This window comes from Thalassophryne amazonica, chromosome 8 (assembly GCF_902500255.1).
Source record: "Thalassophryne amazonica chromosome 8, fThaAma1.1, whole genome shotgun sequence".
Lineage (NCBI taxonomy): Eukaryota > Metazoa > Chordata > Actinopteri > Batrachoidiformes > Batrachoididae > Thalassophryne > Thalassophryne amazonica.
This window is the reverse complement of record NC_047110.1, coordinates 71,823,891-71,844,329: the sequence shown is the minus strand read 5'-3', so window position 1 is coordinate 71,844,329 and position 20,439 is coordinate 71,823,891. Positions and strand designations below refer to the sequence as shown.

The 20,439-nt window shown below is 40.9% G+C and overlaps 1 protein-coding gene across 1 annotated transcript in view; it reads right to left on the bottom strand.

The window, feature by feature from the left end:
- pclob (piccolo presynaptic cytomatrix protein b) overlaps positions 1–20,439 on the bottom strand; it is a 175,717-nt gene that overhangs the window by 5,195 nt on the left and 150,083 nt on the right. The window contains 4 exon segments of the mRNA XM_034175495.1: positions 7,133–7,278; positions 7,365–7,502; positions 12,043–12,101; positions 12,209–12,350. Of these exon segments, the coding sequence (XP_034031386.1) occupies positions 7,133–7,278; positions 7,365–7,502; positions 12,043–12,101; positions 12,209–12,350 (485 nt within the window).

Below are 20,439 nucleotides of genomic sequence, written 5' to 3'. Positions count from 1 at the left end.
CAATGTCATCTGCAAACATCATAGTCCATGGGGACTCCTGTCTGATCTCATCCATCAACCTGTCCATCACCACTGCAAACAAGAAAGGACTCAGAGCTGATCCTTGGTGTAATCCCACCACCAATGTTTGCTCTGAGAATACTGTTGGAGAAGTACAGAGAAGGCCAGAAAGAGTTACATTGTATGTTTGCAGATTTAGAAAAAGCTTATGATAGGGTGCCAAGAGAAGAGCTGTGGTATTGTATGAGGAAGTCTGGAGTGGCAGAGAAGTACAGTCAGTGATGCCGGTAACGCGTTACTTAGTAACGCGTTACTCTAATCTGACCACTTTTTTTAGTAACAAGTAATCTAATGCGTTAATCTTTCCAAATCAGTAATCAGATTAAAGTTACTTCTCCATGTCACTGTGCGTTACTATTATTTTTCATTGTGGGTCGATAACAGCATTAAACTTGGTCTATGGGCAGGAGGTCGGGGTTCGACTGAACTGCCCACTTTAAGCGAGCTGTGATCTTTTAATCCGCGGTTTTTTGCAGCTGCTCGACTCGTCCTCACCTCTTAAAGTGCGGTGATCAGCACACCTGCACTGAGCTTTACAAAGACATTTTTATACTTTTTTCCTCCTTTATTTAGAATTCTGAGCTGAGCCGCTCTGTATCTGGTCGTTAAAAACAGCTGATCCTCCGCGACGCGTCAACAACTAACACTATTTTCCACTCAAATGCACCTAAACTCTCTTTCTGAGGACCACATGATGTGAAAACGCAATAAAACTTTCTTACCTGTAAATCTGGTCCTGTTTTCTGCATAAATAAATGTTATCCATTCTTTGTGCTCAAACGCCAAAGCAGGGGCGAATCCAGATGGGATGGGGGCGTGGGGCAAGGATGTGCCCCCCTCCCCCACAACACCCCTAGATTAAAGGTGCAATTTTTAAGCCGTTTTTTACTACAACTAATATTGCTTAAAATAATAATAATTTCGACAAGTAAAATGTTTAGAGAGAATTTAAATGTTAGAAAAATGTTAGAATTTAATAGTTACCTTTATAAACAATGTAGGCTCGAAATTGCAAGTTTTACTGTTACAGTGCTGTCAACAGTTAAATATGAGGTCAAGAAAGACGTCTTTATTTTACTTTTTATAAAACAAGTATTTATTTTCATTGAAGTCAAGAAAGGGTGACTATAAAGTGAGTTTTGGCAAAACAGGTATCATTGTCATGTTGAGGTGGCAGAGGGTTGTTGTCGGCAGCTGGGAAAAGTAACTAAAAAAGTAACTAGTAATCTAACTTAGTTACTTTTACAATTGAGTAATCAGTAAAGTAACTAAGTTACTTTTACAAAGTAACTGTGGCAACACTGAGTACAGTTTATGTTACCCTGTGCTCCTCCCTTTTCTTAAGGTAGGCATTGACCACAGCCATTTCCATCCTTTTTGCAAAATCAACTACCATCTGTCCTTCCCCATTCCTATCCTTAATACCATATGTACCCATTACTTCCTCATCACCTCTGTTCCCTTCACCAACATGCCCATTGAAGTCCGCTCCTATCACCACTCTTTCATGCTTGGGCACACTCTCCACCACCTCATCTGACACATTCCACAAATCTTCTTTCTCCCTCATCTCACAACCTACCTGTGGGGCATATGCACTGATGATATTCATCATCACTCCTTCAATTCCAACTTCACACTCATCACCCTGTCACCCCAGCACCATTTCTCTTCCTGTCCTCACCATGGTACAACAACTTGTACCCACCGCTGATGCTCCTGCTCTTACTTCCCTTCCACTTGGTCTCTTGCACACACAATATGTCTACCTTTCTCCTCTTCAACATATCAGCCGGCTCTCTCCTTTTACCAGTTATACTACCAACATTCAATGTCCCCACTCTCATTTCCACCCTTCCAGTTTTCTTCTTCTCCCGCTGTTTGTGGAAACGTTCTCCTCCCCTTCTTTGTTGTCTTTGCCCAGCAGTAGCCCAATTACCCCCGGCACCCTGTTGGGCAACAGCACCGGTGGTGGGCGTTGTTAACACGGGCCTCGACCAATACGGTATGGAAGGTCGATTCTTAGTCTGCATAGTTGGGTTGGCTTGTTTCACGCTGGATGCCCTTCCTGACACAACCCTCCTCATTTATCCGGGCTTGGGACCGGCACTCAGAATGTACTGGCTGCACACCCCATGTGGCTGAGTTGAAGACTGTATTATCCAAGTATTAATAATAAAATTAATAGTAATTGTTCAATTAAACAGTTGTGTCAATGGTATGACATCAGTGCTCCTGCACTGTGTGTGGCTACATTACAAGTGGCAATGGTTGAGTCCAGCTGGACCACACCTCGGACCACCTCTGCATGTCGGGCCAGCCTAGACCATGGTCCAGAATTCTCAGACTAGATAAATAAACTGGACTTTGGGGCTGGTATGCACTTTGGCATGGTCCAGAATGCCTTGTGTGAATACACCTTAAGACAAACCCTACCCACAAAGAGGTAAAAAACAAAAATGTTGGAGGGATCAAGCTGTTATATAGCTTTCTTAGCTATTACTGTAAATATCACAAGATAGTCACCATTTTCAAGCCTGAAAGAATCATGTAATATAATTTCATACACCCCTAATGTGGACCATAATATTTGTTAACCTTAGCTGCTGAACCTGTCAACTGTCTGCCTCACTCCCATTATTGCAATGTAGTACATGGAGCAAGACAAAGGATACTGTAGTAGGCAAATGTCATTTGCTAATATACTATGCTTTTTTACCTTTAGAGGACCTGAATTAGTTTATGTCAAGTGTCTACGGGTGAATGCCAATGTTGGCGAGTTTTAAAGTTCTGCCTCTGATTACAGTTTAACAAACTAACTTTAGCTAGCTAAAGTAATCATTTGATTTAACTGATATTAGATAAGGATCCCCTGATAGGTAAGGACCCCACATTTCATTGTACAATTCACAACCTGCTTGACAGCACAAGTATTTTTGCTCTTTTGTGGGATAAGTGACAAAAACATCCTATGTTGTAATCACATGATGGCAAATTGGATTTGGACAGTGAATTGGATGTTCAGTTTATTTCAGTTTGGAAAATGATGGAAAATTTACATCACTAGCTGTGTGCATGGGACCCCACACCCCATGATGGTGGGATCAAAAGTTAAAAATCTCAGCTTTTCCCACTTGCTACAGCTACACGGACAAACTGGATCTACTTTTATCTTCAAACATGATTAAAGTTGAAGAGGGATATTTTTTTTTTTTTTTTTTTTGTGCAGAGACACTGATTTATGTCAGATAAGCAGGAATGACTTGCTTGTCATTCCACAGTACAGTGAGAAATTAAGCAGAAAGAAGCCTTACAAAAATTGGTCATTTAAAGAAGAATCATAGCCACAACCTCTTTTTAATAGAATGCTGTTCAAACACCAAAAGTACTGTTGCATTTTTGATTAAATGCAATTATTGTGTGTCTAAGGGCCCTGTCCCACTGGCGTTTAGGAGGATTTGCGGATGGAATGCGCACAAAAGTGGCCCACATCCGCCAAACAACCGCAATAAGCGTGTAACATTCCTGTATGAGTCGGCCGCCATCCGAACACGTCCGTGATCATCCGCAGAGGCACGCATGAGATCCGCATCACTGCCTGAACACATACCGAAGACATACGCAGGACATACACAACCAACGCGCCGCATATCCCCTGTCATCCGCTGATATCCGCAACCGACGGGTTGGCGCGGCTTGGCGGCAGACCGGGACAGCGTGCAAAACAGATATGACACGTGCCCAGCACGGCCACATCACGGTCGCAAATGGTATGTCGCGCATGCAGACAGAGTGGGCACGGATGAAGCGAGTGCATCACGGCCGCTGTGCCCCTCATGGGGGCGCCTCCGCGGTCGCCTTCGCTTCTGTTCCCTGTTATATCCGCTTTTCTTCCTCATGTATTCGCTGATCCACCCCGGGACATTTGTCATTTCCGCCCACCTTTGTTGCGGACGCTCAGCTTTTGTCTCCTCATTTCATGCGCAAATCCTGCTAAACGCCAGTGGGACAGGGCCGTAATGAATCATGTCTGCCGTCATCATCTAGTATCTGATGCAGCAGATGAGAAGTGGTCTGACTCCTGTTTGTTTTTTCTCTCCTCCTTCCTATGTTTCCCTGCCACTGGAGCCGATCATCATGAACACCTGTGGCTGCGGTACACCTTCATCAAATCAGCCGCGTCTATTTAAGAAGGATGCTGCCAGATTATTCTGTTCCCTAGAGTGATAATACTGGCCTCCAGTGATACTGCTTGTCTTGGAAAAGTTCTTAACCTGTAGTTTTTTCAAGCTTTTGAATGAATTCTAATTTTATTTTATGTTTGTTTTTTGTGCAGTCTGCAGCCACCATCAGTTCCACTGGCCCGCCTGGTTTCCTGCACCTGCAGCCCATTCTCCAGTGTCTTCACCTCTTGGTCTCCGTCATTTGCAGTATTACCTTTTTACCCAGTGTTAGTATTATATTAAACCGTTTTCCTTTAACTCCTGCCTCACAGCATTTTGAATGCATTTCCGGTTCCTGGTACTGCCACAACATCATTCCAGACAGTACATTTATCAATATACATCAGTAATTTGTCAATATACATCCATTCTGACATTTCAGCCCTGCACCATATTAAAAAAAAAATGATTTTGTCAAATTAGGGCTAGAAATTTTTAAAAAGATATTTCAAACAAGTGATCTCAACAGGTGATTGGAATCACACGCTGGTACAAACGCAGTATCCACGAAAGGCTTTTAGGAGCAAAAGTGGGCAAATGATCTCTATTTTGTCAACAAATACATTAAAACATATTGAAATGATTCTAAACAATTTTCCTCAAAAAAGACTGGATGGGATATGCATATTTATCCCTCTACAGTGTGTAATGTCATGAAATGATTTAGGGACTCTGGAGGAATGTCAATGCATAAAGGGCAAAAGCACAAGCTGAAGCTCTGATCCTTCAGAAAGTCCTACATCAAGAACAGTCATTCATCAATAGCTGATATAATAGTATGAGCAAGGGGCTACTTTGGGAAATCTTTGTCAAGCACTAAAATACAGAATTATGTTCACAAATGGTACTTAAATCTTTACTATACAAAAAAACAAGCCCTATGATAACCTTGCCAAGATGCATCTGGGTTGGGCCATTGAACATTGGAAAGATAGTAGAGAAGCTTGAATCTTCGACTGGACTGGGTTGCTTGACGCGAGGACGTTTTGCTTCAAATCGCAGAAGCTTCCTCAGCTAAAATTTTTGGAAAGATGTATTGTGGTCAGAGGAATCAGTATTCCAGTTGCTTTTTTTTTTGTGTTGTTTTTTGTAAGAAATGGATGCTGTGTGATCTGGACCAAAGTCAAAAAGGACCATCCAGACTGTTATGAGGAACAAGTCCAAAAGCCAGGGTCAGTCATGGTATCAGATTGTGTCAGTGCCCTTGGCAAAAGTACTTTACATTTCTGTGATGACAGCATTAATGCATAAGAGTACACTGAGATTTCTTGAGCAACATTTGGTGACATCTTTTCCAGAGGCTTCCATGTATATTTCAACAAAACAGTGCGCATTCTGCACACATTACAAAGGCATAGCTGTTGAAATAGGAGATATGCTGGGCTGGGCTGCCTGCAGTCTTGACTGGTCCCCAATAGAATTTTGAAATGAAAAACGCAACAAGATGACCCTGTACTACTGCACACCTTAAGATGTGTTTGCAGGGAGAATGGGACAAAATAACACCTGAATCATTTAACTGTTTAGTGTCTTCAAAATATCTTTTAAATGTGAGAAGGAATGGAAATATTAGAAAGAGCCCTGTTTTTTTTTTGTTTTTTTTTGCATGAAATATGTTTGGTTTATACTGCTTGCAATGAAATAAAAGCCAAATTAAATCTAAGAAAAACTGCAGTTTTTTGTGTTTTAGTTTTTTCCATACTGCCCTAACCTATTCTGATTTGGAGTTGTATTCACATTTTATTTTAGCAATCATTTTATTATTGAGTGATCAATGTCAGATGATTGTTATACGCCAGGTAGCCCTACAGAGATACTGTATCAAGGGTTTTCTCTTTATTTCTTTAAGGGAACTACGAATAATTACTCTTCCACAAGATGTAGCACTTGCACCAGACTTCAGGCCATAAAGAGAGCTTTCCTCTTCAGCCAATCCTCTTCCATTCACCCACCCAACCCCCTGCTATCCACTTTAAGCAAAATGATGGCAGTTATAGACTTTTAACAAGTCTAACAGCTCTCAAAGTGGGGAGAAAAAAAAACAGACTTAAAAATGGACTTATGTGGAGGGGGAACAGGTTCACAATGCAGGACTGAACATACACAGCCCTACGTTGCATGTAAACAGGTGATTCTTTGAACAGGACACTGGTAATCAACAAAATAGTTACTTAGAAAATCATTATTGGCTGTTATATTAATGTTTAATGCCATTCTCATAATATTTTTACGTTGAAAATAAGGTTATACTGGTCAAGCATTTAGAATGCAACAACTTTTTCGACATCTTAATTTTCATATTACGTGACATTTTGACAGCCACAATTTCATAGCGAGTCTTTCAGTTAGTGTTCTACAGACTGAGCTAAAGCCGCAGTTGTTGCTGTCATTGTTCCCTTCTAACAAAAAAACAGTGGACATAAACTCAAATTGAACCATAAAATGAATCTTACTACACGTTTTAAATCCTTGTGTGGCTATAATTATTCTTGCAAACATGATCACTTATTTACTTTGTTTGTTAGTACTTATTTTCTTTGAAATTTTAAAAGCATGTAATAGCAGAGGTGGGGCGAAGTCACTGTCCAGTCATTCTCGAGTCATCAGTCTTCAAGTCTCAAGTCAGCTTGCAAACAACTGGTGGTCATTATGACTTGCTAATTCATGACTTGAAAGTGACTTGATGGTGACTTTGTTCCACCTCTGTGTAATAGTATAGTTTTCACTTCCAGTAAAATGCCACAGTTGGAGCATTAACGTCTGAGCCATCATCTGCAACTGATGGACAAAACCAACTCTACCTTGCTTCATTCTCACCACATTTACCATATTCTTGGATTTTATTGTACCTGTATTGAGTGTCCAGTAGGGTTGAGCGGGAACCTGAAAGTCTCATTGAAAGAGGGCTCCCTGTCATGTCGACAAACTCTGGTCTTCTTCTTGATGATCCTCTTCTGCGTTGCCACATTCATCACATACAATTTGACATACAAGTCTGGTGGACATGAACACAAATGAGTTAATAGATTTTTTTTTTTTCTAGCATAAGCATACATGTATGCTGTATAGTGGCTACTGAACCTGGTAGATGATCTGGACTTTTGAACTTGTAGGTGATGTTTCTGCATTGAAGGATCTCCAAGACCAATTGGTCTCCCTCTGTCTTCACCTCTTTTTTAAGAGCCACTTTTATCTCCCCCATTACTTGTGTTTTACCTCCTGAAAATAAGTAAACAGCAATTCACATGGTGATCTTCACAACAAAGGCAGTCATTTCTTAGTGTAGCGACTCTGATCAAACCCTGCACACAGTGACTGCTGGGGCATTCCTAATGTGGAGTAGTTGGAGCATGTCCTACTTGTCCTTCAAAAGCTGGAGTTTAAAACTCCAGCTTTTGCTGGCTTCTATTATTCTTCTCTACAAGAGTCAAGACAGAAGTCAGACTACCAGAGCAAGAATTTTAGCTGAGGAAGCTTCTCCGGTTAGAAGCGAAACGTCCTCGTGTCAAGCAACCCAATCCAGTTGAAGATTCATGCTTCTCTACTATGGAAACCACTTGGACAACTGAGAGTCTTCACAGAAACCAAAGTCTAGTTAAATTAGTTACCATGTTTGCAAAAATACAATATGTTAATGAGAGAGCTGAAGCAGTCGGCTGTAAGCACCGGGGACAAGCAGACCATAGTGAAATGGGTGACTTGGCAGCGATAGTTAGTCAGGACTGAAACAATCAGAAGGTAAGTCTGGTTGCTGAGATGATGTAGAATTAAATTAATCTAGGAATGAACTGGATGGCCCATGGGCAGGAGTCCCTGGAATGAATCACTTATTTAATCCTCCCCAGGCATTAAGTCCAAAGTAGAATGTTCTTGTAACAGTCCCCACGAGAGAAGATGCAGGCTGCGAGTTTTTGTCTGGTACCCACTAGGAAAGCAGTAAGAGTAGATGCTGGTGGATGCCCTCAAGAATGGAACATTGCATGCAATGTATACAGGCCAGTAACCAGCAGGAGCACAGAATTGTCAGCTGTCACCTTGGCATGACAGGAAAGCCATGACACAGTTTCTGAGGATCAGAACTGTGGGACAAGATGGTTGAGCTAAAGACAATCAACCTCACAAAAAATAACATTGGGATGACTTCCATGCTCAACAGGGTCTGGTGCTGAGGAGGACATGGCAAACTGTGGCTATAGCTAGCACTCTAAAGAGTGAGAGTTTTCTCTGGCAAGATGTTAAGCCTGCATATGTCGGTTCTCAGACTGAAAATGGGCAGCCAGATCGCAAAGACCTAAGAATTGGTGCTAGATCTGACTTTGAGGATGATAATGGACTCTGTTGACATGTCAGTGGCGATATAAGTAAAACTTTGTGTCACAGAAAAGAAGGTAATAAAGTGTATTGAAACTGACATTGGTTCCAATTGGTCAGATTATTACCTACATTCACTCATTTGTGTTCTGAACTCTCTTATTCTGGTTCAGAATTGCAAGGGGGCTTGGGTCAATCCTACTGATCACTGGGCAAAAGGAAGGATACATCCTGGACAGGCCACTGGTCTACTGCAGGGCCAGAGCATCATGTAAAGATGGACAAACTCGGATCTCTAATGTGTTTAGGGCAAAATAGAGTGGTAAACAGACTGAAGCCTTGTTGTTTGTACACAGGGCTATGGACTACACGGCTAGAAAATATAGTTGAATCTTAGTTTTAAAAAGTCCAAGGTGACTCTTCAAAAGCCTCAACAATTAAATATAAGTACCTTAAAATTCTTAATATTTGCACCAAAAAAATAAAAATCCTTAATTTCAATGACATGTTCGGGAAACACGTATGCACTGGTTGGACAGACAGGCAAAACAAATGTATATATTTCAAGATGAAAAAAAATGCCAAAAATCAGAGTAAAATCTACCACAAAAAGCTTTTATGTTATTTTATTTATTTATTGTGTAGTTATTATGTGTATTATGTGACTAATGACTGGTGAATGAGTCTCAGATGTGATATTTCCATCATTAACTCATTGAGTGCCAGCCATTTTCAAAGTTCAGAACATCCCAGTGCCAGGATTTTTTCAGCATTTGAGTGTTTTTTCAAGACCCATAGAAAATTGAGTTCTATGTCCATGTCAACAACAAACATACCAAAAGAAACTTCAGACTTTCCTTTATCATCAGAAAAAAAACGTCTTTGGCGCTGAGCGTTATTATCGGAAAAGACGTGTTTAAGAGCCAATGGCATCGAGTGAGTTAAATAAGAAATGTCTTAAAGAAGCTGTGACAACTGATGTGCAAATAATTAATCAAACAGAGTTTAGGAGGGACAAAAAAAAGTTAAACAAGTACTTTTGGCACCATGGAAATGACCATTTGACCCTTGTCAGTGTGACAGCTGCCAGACTCCAGCCTAAAATGACCTTTGGCTCTTTGTTACAAATTGAAACTGGAGATGGAAGAACAGCATCATGACACCTGAGCTTTCTGAAAAGTAGATATGGTTATGACATACAGAGGGATAGTGTGACATTCTCTGCTTCTGCATTATCCAAGCCACTAATTAATCCCTTCTGTCTTATAGCTGCTGTTAATTAGCAACAGTTACCCAATGGAATGTTTGATTCTACATCTGGTTAGACTCTGAGTTAAACTGTTAGGTTACACACTAGCAAACATTACTCACTGAGAGATACTTGACACAGTCCAATTCAGACCAATGTAGGTAAGAAAGAAAGTGCATTAAACAAGTAAGTTAGCAACTGACAATAACCTACTACAGTATCCTTTGGCTTGCACCATGCATGGTACTGCAATAATGAGAGTGAGGCAGACACACAAGAGCTCCAACTAAGGTTAGCAAATGTTATGGCCAACTTTACTGAAGTCTGAAATTGCATTACAAGATTCTTCCAGGCATGAATTTGATTCATACAGTGGGGAAAACAAGTATTTGACCCCCTGTCAGTTTTGCAGGTTTTCCCACCTACAGAGAATGGAGAGGTCTGTAATGTTCATCGTAGGTACACTTCAATTGTGAGAGACAGAAAATCACATTGTATGATTTTGAAATAATTAATTTGCATTTGATTGCATAAAATAAGTATTTGACCCCCTACCAACCTGCAAGAATTCTGGCTCACACAGACCTGTTAATTTTTCTTTAAGAAGCCCTCTTATTCTGCACTCTACCTGTATTAATTGCACCTGTTTGAAGTTGTTACCTGTATAAAAGACATCTGTTCACACACTCAATCAATCACACTCCAACCTGTCCACCATAGCCAAGACCAAAGAGCTGTCTAAGGACACCAAGGACAAAACTGTAGACCTGCACAAAGCTGGGATGGACTACAGGACAACAGGCAAGCAGCTTGGTCGTAGACAACAACTGTTTTGATTATTTATTAGAAAGTGGAAGAAACACAAGATGACTGTCAATCTCCCTCGGTCTGGGATTCCATGCAAGATCTCACTTTGTGGGGTAAGGATGATTCTGAGAAAGCTCAGAACTACACAGGAGGACCTGGTCAATGACCTGAAGAGAGCTGGGACCACAGTCACAAAGATTACATTAGTAACACATGATGCTGTCATGGATTAAAATGCTGCAGGGCAGCAATGGCCCCCTGCTCAAGCCAGCACATGTCCAGGCCCGTTTGAAGTTCACCAGTGACCATCTGGATGATCCAGAGGAGGCATGGGAGAAGGTCATGTGGTCAGATGAGACCAGAATAGAGCTTTTTGGAATCAACTCCACTTACCATGTTTAGAGGATGAGAACAACCCCAAGAAAACCATCCCAACCATGAAACATGGGGGTGGAAACATCATTCTCTGGGGGTGCTCTTCTGCAAAGAGGACAGGACGACTGCACCGTATTGAAGGGAGGATGGATGGGGTCATGTATTGCAAGATTTTGGCAAACAACCTCCTTCCCTCAGTAAAAGCATTGAAGGTGGGTCATGGCGGGGTCTTCAAGCATGACAATGACCCCAAACACTCAGCCAGGGCAACTAAGGAGGGGCTCTGTAAGAAGCATTTCAAGGTCCTGGAGTGGCCTGGCCAGTCTCCAGACCTGAACTCAATAGAAAATCTTTGGAGGGAGCTGAAACTTCAAACCTGAACGATTTGGAGAAGATCTGTATGAAGGAGTGGACCAAAATCCCTGTTGCAGTGTGTGAAAACTTGGTCAAGAACTATAGGAAACATCTGACCTCTGTAATGGCAGACAAATGTTTCTGTACCAATTGTTAAGCTCTGTTTTTGTACGGGGTCAAATACTTATTTTATGCAATAAAATGCAAAATAATTATTTAAAAATCATACAATGTGATTTTCTGGATTTTTTTTTTTAGATTCTGTCTCTCACAGTGGAAGTGTACCTACAATACAAAATTACAGACCTCTCCATTCTTTGTAGGTGGGAAAACCTGCAAAATTGACAGGGGGTCAAATACTTATTTTCCCCATTGTATATCATAATGTCATAATATTTAAAATTACAGGTAATAAGGATACATGAACATTTCAAACACCCTCCAATTTATTTTATTTTATTTTTTTTATGTCCATACCCCTGAAATTTGAAACATGGTTGAAGTCATTATGTATACATACTTAAAATGTAGTGAATGACACAAAACATAATACTGTCATTACAAAACATTACCAACAGGTGGAGACATACAATTATAAATAAACAAGTTGTTTTACTTTTGCATCATCAACATTTTTCAACAGAATGCATTTGTACAACATACCTTCATTTTCTGGAGTCCCCAGTTGTTTTTTGTCAGTGCCATTAGGAATTGTCTTTCCACTGTGATAAAGACAAACACATAAGCAAAGCTTTAGTCACATGGAAATAGCTGAATCACATATATGGCAATAGCTGTTACTGGAAGTCTTTGTCGCAAGTGTTCTTACATGCGTGGTACTTGAAAAATGGCGCTGTCCACCCCAGTCCCAGCACTGTCTTCTCCATCTAGACCCCCATATGTGTCTCCCACAAGGCTTGGAGCAGACAGCACCACTGAACCAGAGGCATCACCCAGTCGGTGTCCTGGTCCTATGGGGACAACAAGTGGGCCACCATAGTGATGAAGGTCTGTCTGTCTATCTATAACTGTATGTAGTTGAGGACATATTTTATACACACCTTCACTAAAAACATTCAAACTCAGTTTTCCCCAACTGCACACATTTCATTTGACCAAACAATACGTGTGTTAGGGCCCCTTCACATATAGTATGAATGTGGTCGAATTGCACATGAAGTGCGAATGAAGCAGGAATCGTGTGCAATAAGTGTAAAATCGTAGTTACCTGTAAAATCTCATATACCCGTTGCTACAACAATTTGTGCACACCAGCGGCTGAAAGACAGAGTGTGTGCTGTGAGAGCCCATCGAATCCTCTCGCAGCAGGTGTTGGCCAAATTCCAGCTGACACACACGAACATCTAACATCGCTTGCTTGACACTTAGAAAATGTGTGGCAATTCGCACTATTAGCACGACAACAGTCAGCAGACGATCACTTTCGAGCTGGATGTGAAATTTATCTAAGTGCCCCCATGAGTGTGGCTTTGCAAACAGACACAGTGACATGTTGGTGTGTGCACTGAACTGACAAGGGGTGTGTCTGCCCACAGGAGCGACTGCAGAGATCTGTGGTTCTGGACGTCACAACTGGGGATGTCACGGCTGGTGTTGCAAAGGGCTGCAGTGAGTGCGCGCATGGCGTGCACATTGACAGGCTGCCCCAGGTGAAACAGACCATCAGATCATAACACGCAGCGGGCGATCTGAATGTCATGTCACCCATGTGAGCTCTGTTCCACATGACGCGCTCTCTGTCCTGGGGTGCGCCGTCCACAAGACACACATGTCGGGCAGGACACGCGTGTGGGGCTGGCTGGACACACCGCCAGCAGATGTGGACATGATAAGAGCACACTGCTTCTCATTCATGTCATTTTCTGACTCCGTGTCTGTGACCATGGGTCATCTACAGAGGAACAGACAGATCATACTTGTATTGCCCGCTTGATAGAGGGATTCAATAAAATGCAGTGTTTTTATGTGATGTGTGGTTTTATTTTTCCTTAAATATGTCCATGTCCTTCTTGATATCAGGCATTTTCCCGCACCTATTACAAGTCAGCGATGGTAGCTCAGTGGTAAAGTGGTAAATGAAGGATTAAGACTGTTATGTATAATTCAGAGAGGAGGTGAGGCAGGTATGGATGGGGAGGAAGTGATTCTGGACAACTATAAAACTACTGAAAACGTGGTGAGTGGAGACAGCAAGGAAGGTATTGGGCATGGCATCTAGACAGAGCAACGGAGTCAAGCAGAATTGGTGGAATGAAGATGTTCAGGAAAGTATAAGGAGAAATCAAATCAAATCAAATCAATTTTATTTATATAGCGCCAAATCACAACAAACAGTTGCCCCAAGGCGCTTTATATTGTAAGGCAAGGCCATACAATAATTACGGAAAAACCCCAACAGTCAAAACGACCCCCTGTGAGCAAGCACTTGGCAACAGTGGGAAGGAAAAACTCCCTTTTAACAGGAAGAAACCTCCAGCAGAACCAGGCTCAGGGAGGAGCAGTCTTCTGCTGGGACTGGTTGGTGCTGAGGGAGAGAACCAGGAAAAAGACATGCTGTGGAGGGGAGCAGAGATCAATCACTAATGATTAAATGCAGAGTGGTGCATACAGAGCAAAAAGAGAAAGAAACACTCAGTGCATCATGGGAACCCCCCAGCAGTCTACGTCTATAGCAGCATAACTAAGGGATGGTTCAGGGTCACCTGATCCAGCCCTAACTATAAGCTTTAGCAAAAAGGAAAGTTTTAAGCCTAATCTTAAAAGTAGAGAGGGTGTCTGTCTCCCTCATCTGAATTGGGAGCTGGTTCCACAGGAGAGGAGCCTGAAAGCTGAAGGCTCTGCCTCCCATTCTACTCTTACAAACCCTAGGAACTACAAGTAAGCCTGCAGTCTGAGAGAGAAGCGCTCTATTGGGGTGATATGGTACTATGAGGTCCCTAAGATAAGATGGGACCTGATTATTCAAAACCTTATAAGTAAGAAGAATAATTTTAAATTCTATTCTAGAATTAACAGGAAGCCAATGAAGAGAGGCCAATATGGGTGAGATATGCTCTCTCCTTCTAGTCCCTGTCAGCACTCTAGCTGCAGCATTTTGAATTAACTGAAGGCTTTTCAGGGAACTTTTAGGACAACCTGATAATAATTAATTACAATAGTCCAGCCTAGAGGAAATAAATGCATGAATTAGTTTTTCAGCATCACTCTGAGACAAGACCTTTCTAATTTTAGAGATATTGCGCAAATGCAAAAAAGCAGTCCTACATATTTGTTTAATATGCGCATTGAATGACATATCCTGATCAAAAATGACTCCAAGATTTCTCACAGTATTACTAGAGGTCAGGGTAATGCCATCCAGAGTAAGGATCTGGTTAGACACCATGTTTCTAAGATTTATGGGGCCAAGTACAATAACTTCAGTTTTATCTGAGTTTAAAAGCATGAAATTAGAGGTCATCCATGTCTTTATGTCTGTAAGACAATCGGTGTGTGTCCTCTGGCTTCATGGATAGATAAAGCTGGGTATCATCTGCGTAACAATGAAAATTTAAGCAATGCTGTCTAATAATACTGCCTAAGGGAAGCATGTATAAAGTGAATAAAATTGGTCCTAGCACAGAACCTTGTGGAACTCCATAATTAACCTTAGTCTGTGAAGAAGATTCCCCATTAACATGAACAAATTGTAATCTATTAGATAAATATGATTCAAACCACCGCAGCGCAGTGCCTTTAATACCTATGCCATGCTCTAATCTCTGTAATAAAATTTTATGGTCAACAGTATCAAAAGCAGCACTGAGGTCTAACAGACCAAGCACAGAGATGACTCCATTGTCTGAGGCCATAAGAAGATCATTTGTAACCTTCACTAATGCTGTTTCTGTACTATGATGAATTCTAAAACCTGACTGAAACTCTTCAAATAGACCATTCCTCTGCAGATGATCAATTAGCTGTTTTACAACTACCCTTTCAAGAACTTTTGAGAGAAAAAGAAGGTTGGAGATTGGTCTATAATTAGCTAAGATAGCTGGGTCAAGTGATGGCTTTTTAAGTAATGGTTTAATTACTGCCACCTTAAAAGCCTGTGGTACATAGCCAACTAATAAAGATAGATTGATCATATTTAAGATCGAAGCATTAATTAATGGTAGGGCTTCCTTGAGCAGCCTGGTAGGAATGGGGTCTAATAGACATGTTGATGGTTTGAAGGAAGTAACTAATGAAAATAACTCAGACAGAACAATCAGAGAGAAAGAGTCTAACCAAATATCGGCATCACTGAAAGCAGCCAAAGATAATGATACATCTTTGGGATGGTTATGAGTAATTTTTTCTCTAATAGTTAAAATTTTATTAGCAAAGAAAGTCATGAAGTCATTACTAGTTAAAGTTAAAGGAATACTCGGCTCAATAGAGCTCTGACGCTTTGTCAGCCTGGCTACAGTGCTGAAAAGAAACCTGGGGTTGTTCTTATTTTCTTCAATTAGTGATGAGTAGTAAGATGTCCTAGGGCTTTTTTTATAGAGCAACAGACTCTTTTTCTAGGCTAAGTGAAGATGTTCTAAATTAGTGGGACGCCATTTCCTCTCCAACGTACGGGTTATCTGCTTTAAGCTGTGAGTTTGTGAGTTATACCACGGAGTCAGGCACTTCTGATTTAAAGCTCTCTTTTTCAGAGGAGCTACAGCATCCAAAGTTGTCTTCAATGAGGATGTAAAACTACTGACGAGATACTCTATCTCACTTACAAAGTTTAGGTAGCTGCTCTGCACTGTGTTGGTATATGGCATTAGAGAACATAAAGAAGGAATCATATCCTTAAACCTAGTTACAGCGCTTTCTGAAAGACTTCTAGTGTAATGAAATTTATTTCCCACTGCTGGGTAGTCCATCAGAGTAAATGTAAATGTTATTAAGAAATGATCAGACAGAAGGGAGTTTTTAGGGAATACTGTTAAGTCTTCAATTTCCATACCATAAGTCAGAACAAGATCTAAGGTATGATTAAAGTGGTGGGTGGACTCATTTACATTTTGAGCAAAGCCAGTTGAGTCTAATAACAGATTAAATGCAGTGTTGAGGCTGTCATTCTCAGCATCTGTGTGGATGTTAAAATCGCCCACTATAATTATCTTATCTGAGCTAAGCACTAAGTCAGACAAAAGGTCTGAAAATTCACAGAGAAACTCACAGTAACGACCAGGTGGACGATAGATAATAACAAATAAAACTGTTTTTTGGGACTTCCAATTTGGATGGACAAGACTAAGAGTTAAGCTTTCAAATGAATTAAAGCTCTGTCTGGGTTTTTGATTAATTAATAAGCTGGAATGGAAGATTGCTGCTAATCCTCCGCCTCGGCCCATGCTACGAGCATTCTGGCAGTTAGTGTGACTCGGGAGTGTTGACTCATTTAAACTAACATATTCATCCTGCTGTAACCAGGTTTCTGTAAGGCAGAATAAATCAATATGTTGATCAATTATTATATCATTTACTAACAGGGACTTAGAAGAGAGAGACCTAATGTTTAATAGACCACATTTAACTGTTTTAGTCTGTGGTGCAGTTGAAGGTGCTATATTATTTTTTCTTTTTGAATTTTTATGCTTAAATAAAAAAGAGAAAGGTTGGCAAAACAGAATTGGGATATGCACATAGGAGAACAATGAAATGCAGCATAAGGTGAAAAGAGAAGGGGCAAAGGCTAAGGAAAAGGCATATAGTGAACACATGCAGTTGAACACTAACGAAGGAGAAAAGGAGTTGTACTGATTGACCAAACAGATGGGCCGAGCTCGAAAGCATGTGCAGGAGGATGATAAGAGAGAAGAATGTGTTGAGAAGATGGAGGGAGTATTTTGAGGAGCTGATGAATACAGAAAAAAAGACAGAAGACTGGATAATGTGGAGAAAATCATTTAGTAAATACAATGGATTAGTAAGGATGACGTAGGAACGGCTATGAAGAGGACGAATAGTGAAAAAACAGCTGGTCCAGATGACATACCAATGGAGGCATGAAAATGTTTCAGAGAGAATGCAGTGAAATTTTTAATCACAAAGTTTAATAAACAAGTGAAGTATGCCTGAGTAGTGGTGAAGTGTACTGTCCCAATTTTTAAGAACAAGAGTTATAAGAGTGATGTGTATAGCGCAATAACAATAGTCATAAAGTTAACAACTGCAACACAAAGCAGTTGAGCACCTTACATGGCAGTATGCTGACACCTGTGGGTGAGTGAATAGGTGAATGTGAGGCATCATTGTAAAGTGCTTTGAGCATCTGCTTCAGATAAAAAAAAAAATTATTCTAGAAATGTGAGTGTATTGAGGCCACCTATGCTCTAGACCTTTGAGGTGGTGGCACAAAAAAAAGGTAGCACAGCGAAAGATGTAGTGATTTTTTTTTTTTTGAGGGGGGGGGGGGGGGTGTGACTCAGATGGACTTTGAGCAGAAAATAGCTGACATGAGGTTAAATATATCCCAGCATGCCTTAATCCAGCCACTACACCCTGTTATCGAGGTTGCTGCAATCACAAATATGTTACCTACTTTTACGGAATTTGACAGTATCTCACTGGGTGTGCTGATGAAACTTGTAATGTCTGCTAAAAGTACAACCTGCTTATTCGATCCTACAGCAACAAAACTGTTTAAGGACCTGTGGACTGCTCTTGGGACTACTGTGTTGGAAATGATTAACTTGTCATTAGCCTCAGGCTCTGTTCCTACCTGTTTCAAATCTGCAGTGATTAAACCATTACTTAAGAAATCTAATCTTGACCCTAGTATATTGAAAAACTATAGGCCGATAACAGTTCTATCATTTTGTTCTAAAATTCTGGAAATAATGTGGATTCACAGGGGCTCATGGACCACCTTACTGAGAATAATCTCTTTGAGCCACTGCAGTCTGCATTTAGAACATATCATTCCATGGAGACAGTTCTCACTGAAGTGGTAAATTACATTCTGATTGCAGTGGATTCAGGCACCACTATGGTTCTGGTGGTGTTAGATCTTACCAGTGCATTTGTTACAGTGAATCACAGTATTCTACTTGACAGGTTGGAGAATCATTTTAGGATTACTGGGATTGTCCTTGCATGGTTGACATCATAACTAACCAGTCAATCTCACTGTGTCTTGTACAACAACACTACCTCTAATCTTGGTGACATGAAATAAGGGGTTCCACATGGGTCCGTCTTAGGCCCCCTGCTTTTCTCCCTTTATACTGTAGTGTTCAGAATAATAGTAGTGCTATGTGACTAAAAAGATTAATCCAGGTTTTGAGTATATTTCTTATTGTTACATGGGAAACAAGGTACCAGTAGATTCAGTAGATTCTCACAAATCCAGCAAGACCAAGCATTCATGATATGCACACTTTTAAGGCTATGAAATTGGGCTATTAGTAAAAAAAATTAGAAAAGGGGGTGTTCACAATAATAGTAGCATCTGCTGTTGACGCTACAAACTCAAAACTATTATGTTCAAACTGCTTTTTTAGCAATCCTGTGAATCACTACACTAGTATTTAGTTGTATAACCACGGTTTTTCATGATTTCTTCACATCTACGAAGTATTAATTTTGTTGGTTTGGAACCAAGATTTTGCTTGTTTATTAGTGTGCTTGGGGTCATTGTCTTGTTAAAACACCCATTTCAAGGGCATTGTTGTGTGGGCCGCTGAAGAGGAGGTACTGAAAGTGAAACTGCATTATAGTCTGGACTCTTTTTGCAGCCGTATTCCTGTGGTGTTCCTTATCAGTTGGATTGGCGTTAGGTGTGATCAGCGACGGCTTCGCCTTATACTCCATCCAGATAAGTGGTTAGACAGGAGCTGCACGAGTGTGTGATTTTCCCTCCCAAAAGAATACAGACTGTGGGATTACTGAGTGTGCGAACTCACACTCATCAATACTGTTTTTCTGTTCTCTGCCAGCAGTACCAGGTCTGACAGCTGGAGACAGTGACCACCTGGGGACCCAGGACTTGGCGGCTCCGGTGTTCTTCAGATCCGTTGGCGGTGAAGGCCGTGTGGGATCCGGCTCGGCTCAGGACGGATGTCTCCTATCGTCAAGCCTGCCCACACGTCACTCAAATCTGTAATTCGGCGGTACCTAAACTGTGATTGTCTGTATTTCGTTGTGCACTACAACATTAAATTGTTACTGTTTGGCTTATCCATTGCCCGTTCATTTAACACCCCCTGTTGTGGGTCCGTGTTCCTACACCTTCACAACAGGCATGTCCTCTTCAGCATAAGGCAACATGACCTCTTCAAGTATTTTGACATATCCAAACTGATCCATGATACCCGGTATGCGATATATAGGCCCAACACTATAGTAGGAGAAACATGCCCATATCATGATGCTTGCACCACCATGCTTCACTGTCTTCACTGTGAACTGTGGCTTGAATTCAGAGTTTGGGGGTCATCTCATAAACTGTCTGCGGCCCTTGGACAAAAAAAAGAACAATTTTACTCTCATCAGTCCACAAAATATTCCTCCATTTCTCTTTAGGCCAGTTGATGTGTTCTTTGGCAAATTGTATCCTCTTCTGCGCGTGTCTTTTATTTAACAGAGGGACTTTGCTGGGGGATTCTTGCAAATAAATTAGCTTCACACAGGCATCTTCTAACTGTCACAGCACTTACAGGTAACTCCAGACTGTCTTTGATCATCCTGGAGCTGATCAATGGGTGAGCCTTTGCCATTCTGGTTATTCTTCTATCCATTTTGATGGTTGTTTTCCGTTTTCTTCCACGCAGCTCTGTTTTTTTTTCTTTTTTTGTCCATTTTAAAGCATTGGAGATCATTGTAGATGAACAGCCTATAATTTTTTGCACCTGCATATAAGTTTTCCCCTCTCCAATCAACTTTTTAATCAAACTACGCTGTTCTTCTGAACAATGTCTTGAACGTCCTATTTTCCTCAGGCTTTCAAAGAGAAAAGCATGTTCAACAGGTGCTGGCTTCATCCTTAAATAGGGGACACCTGATTCACACCTGTTT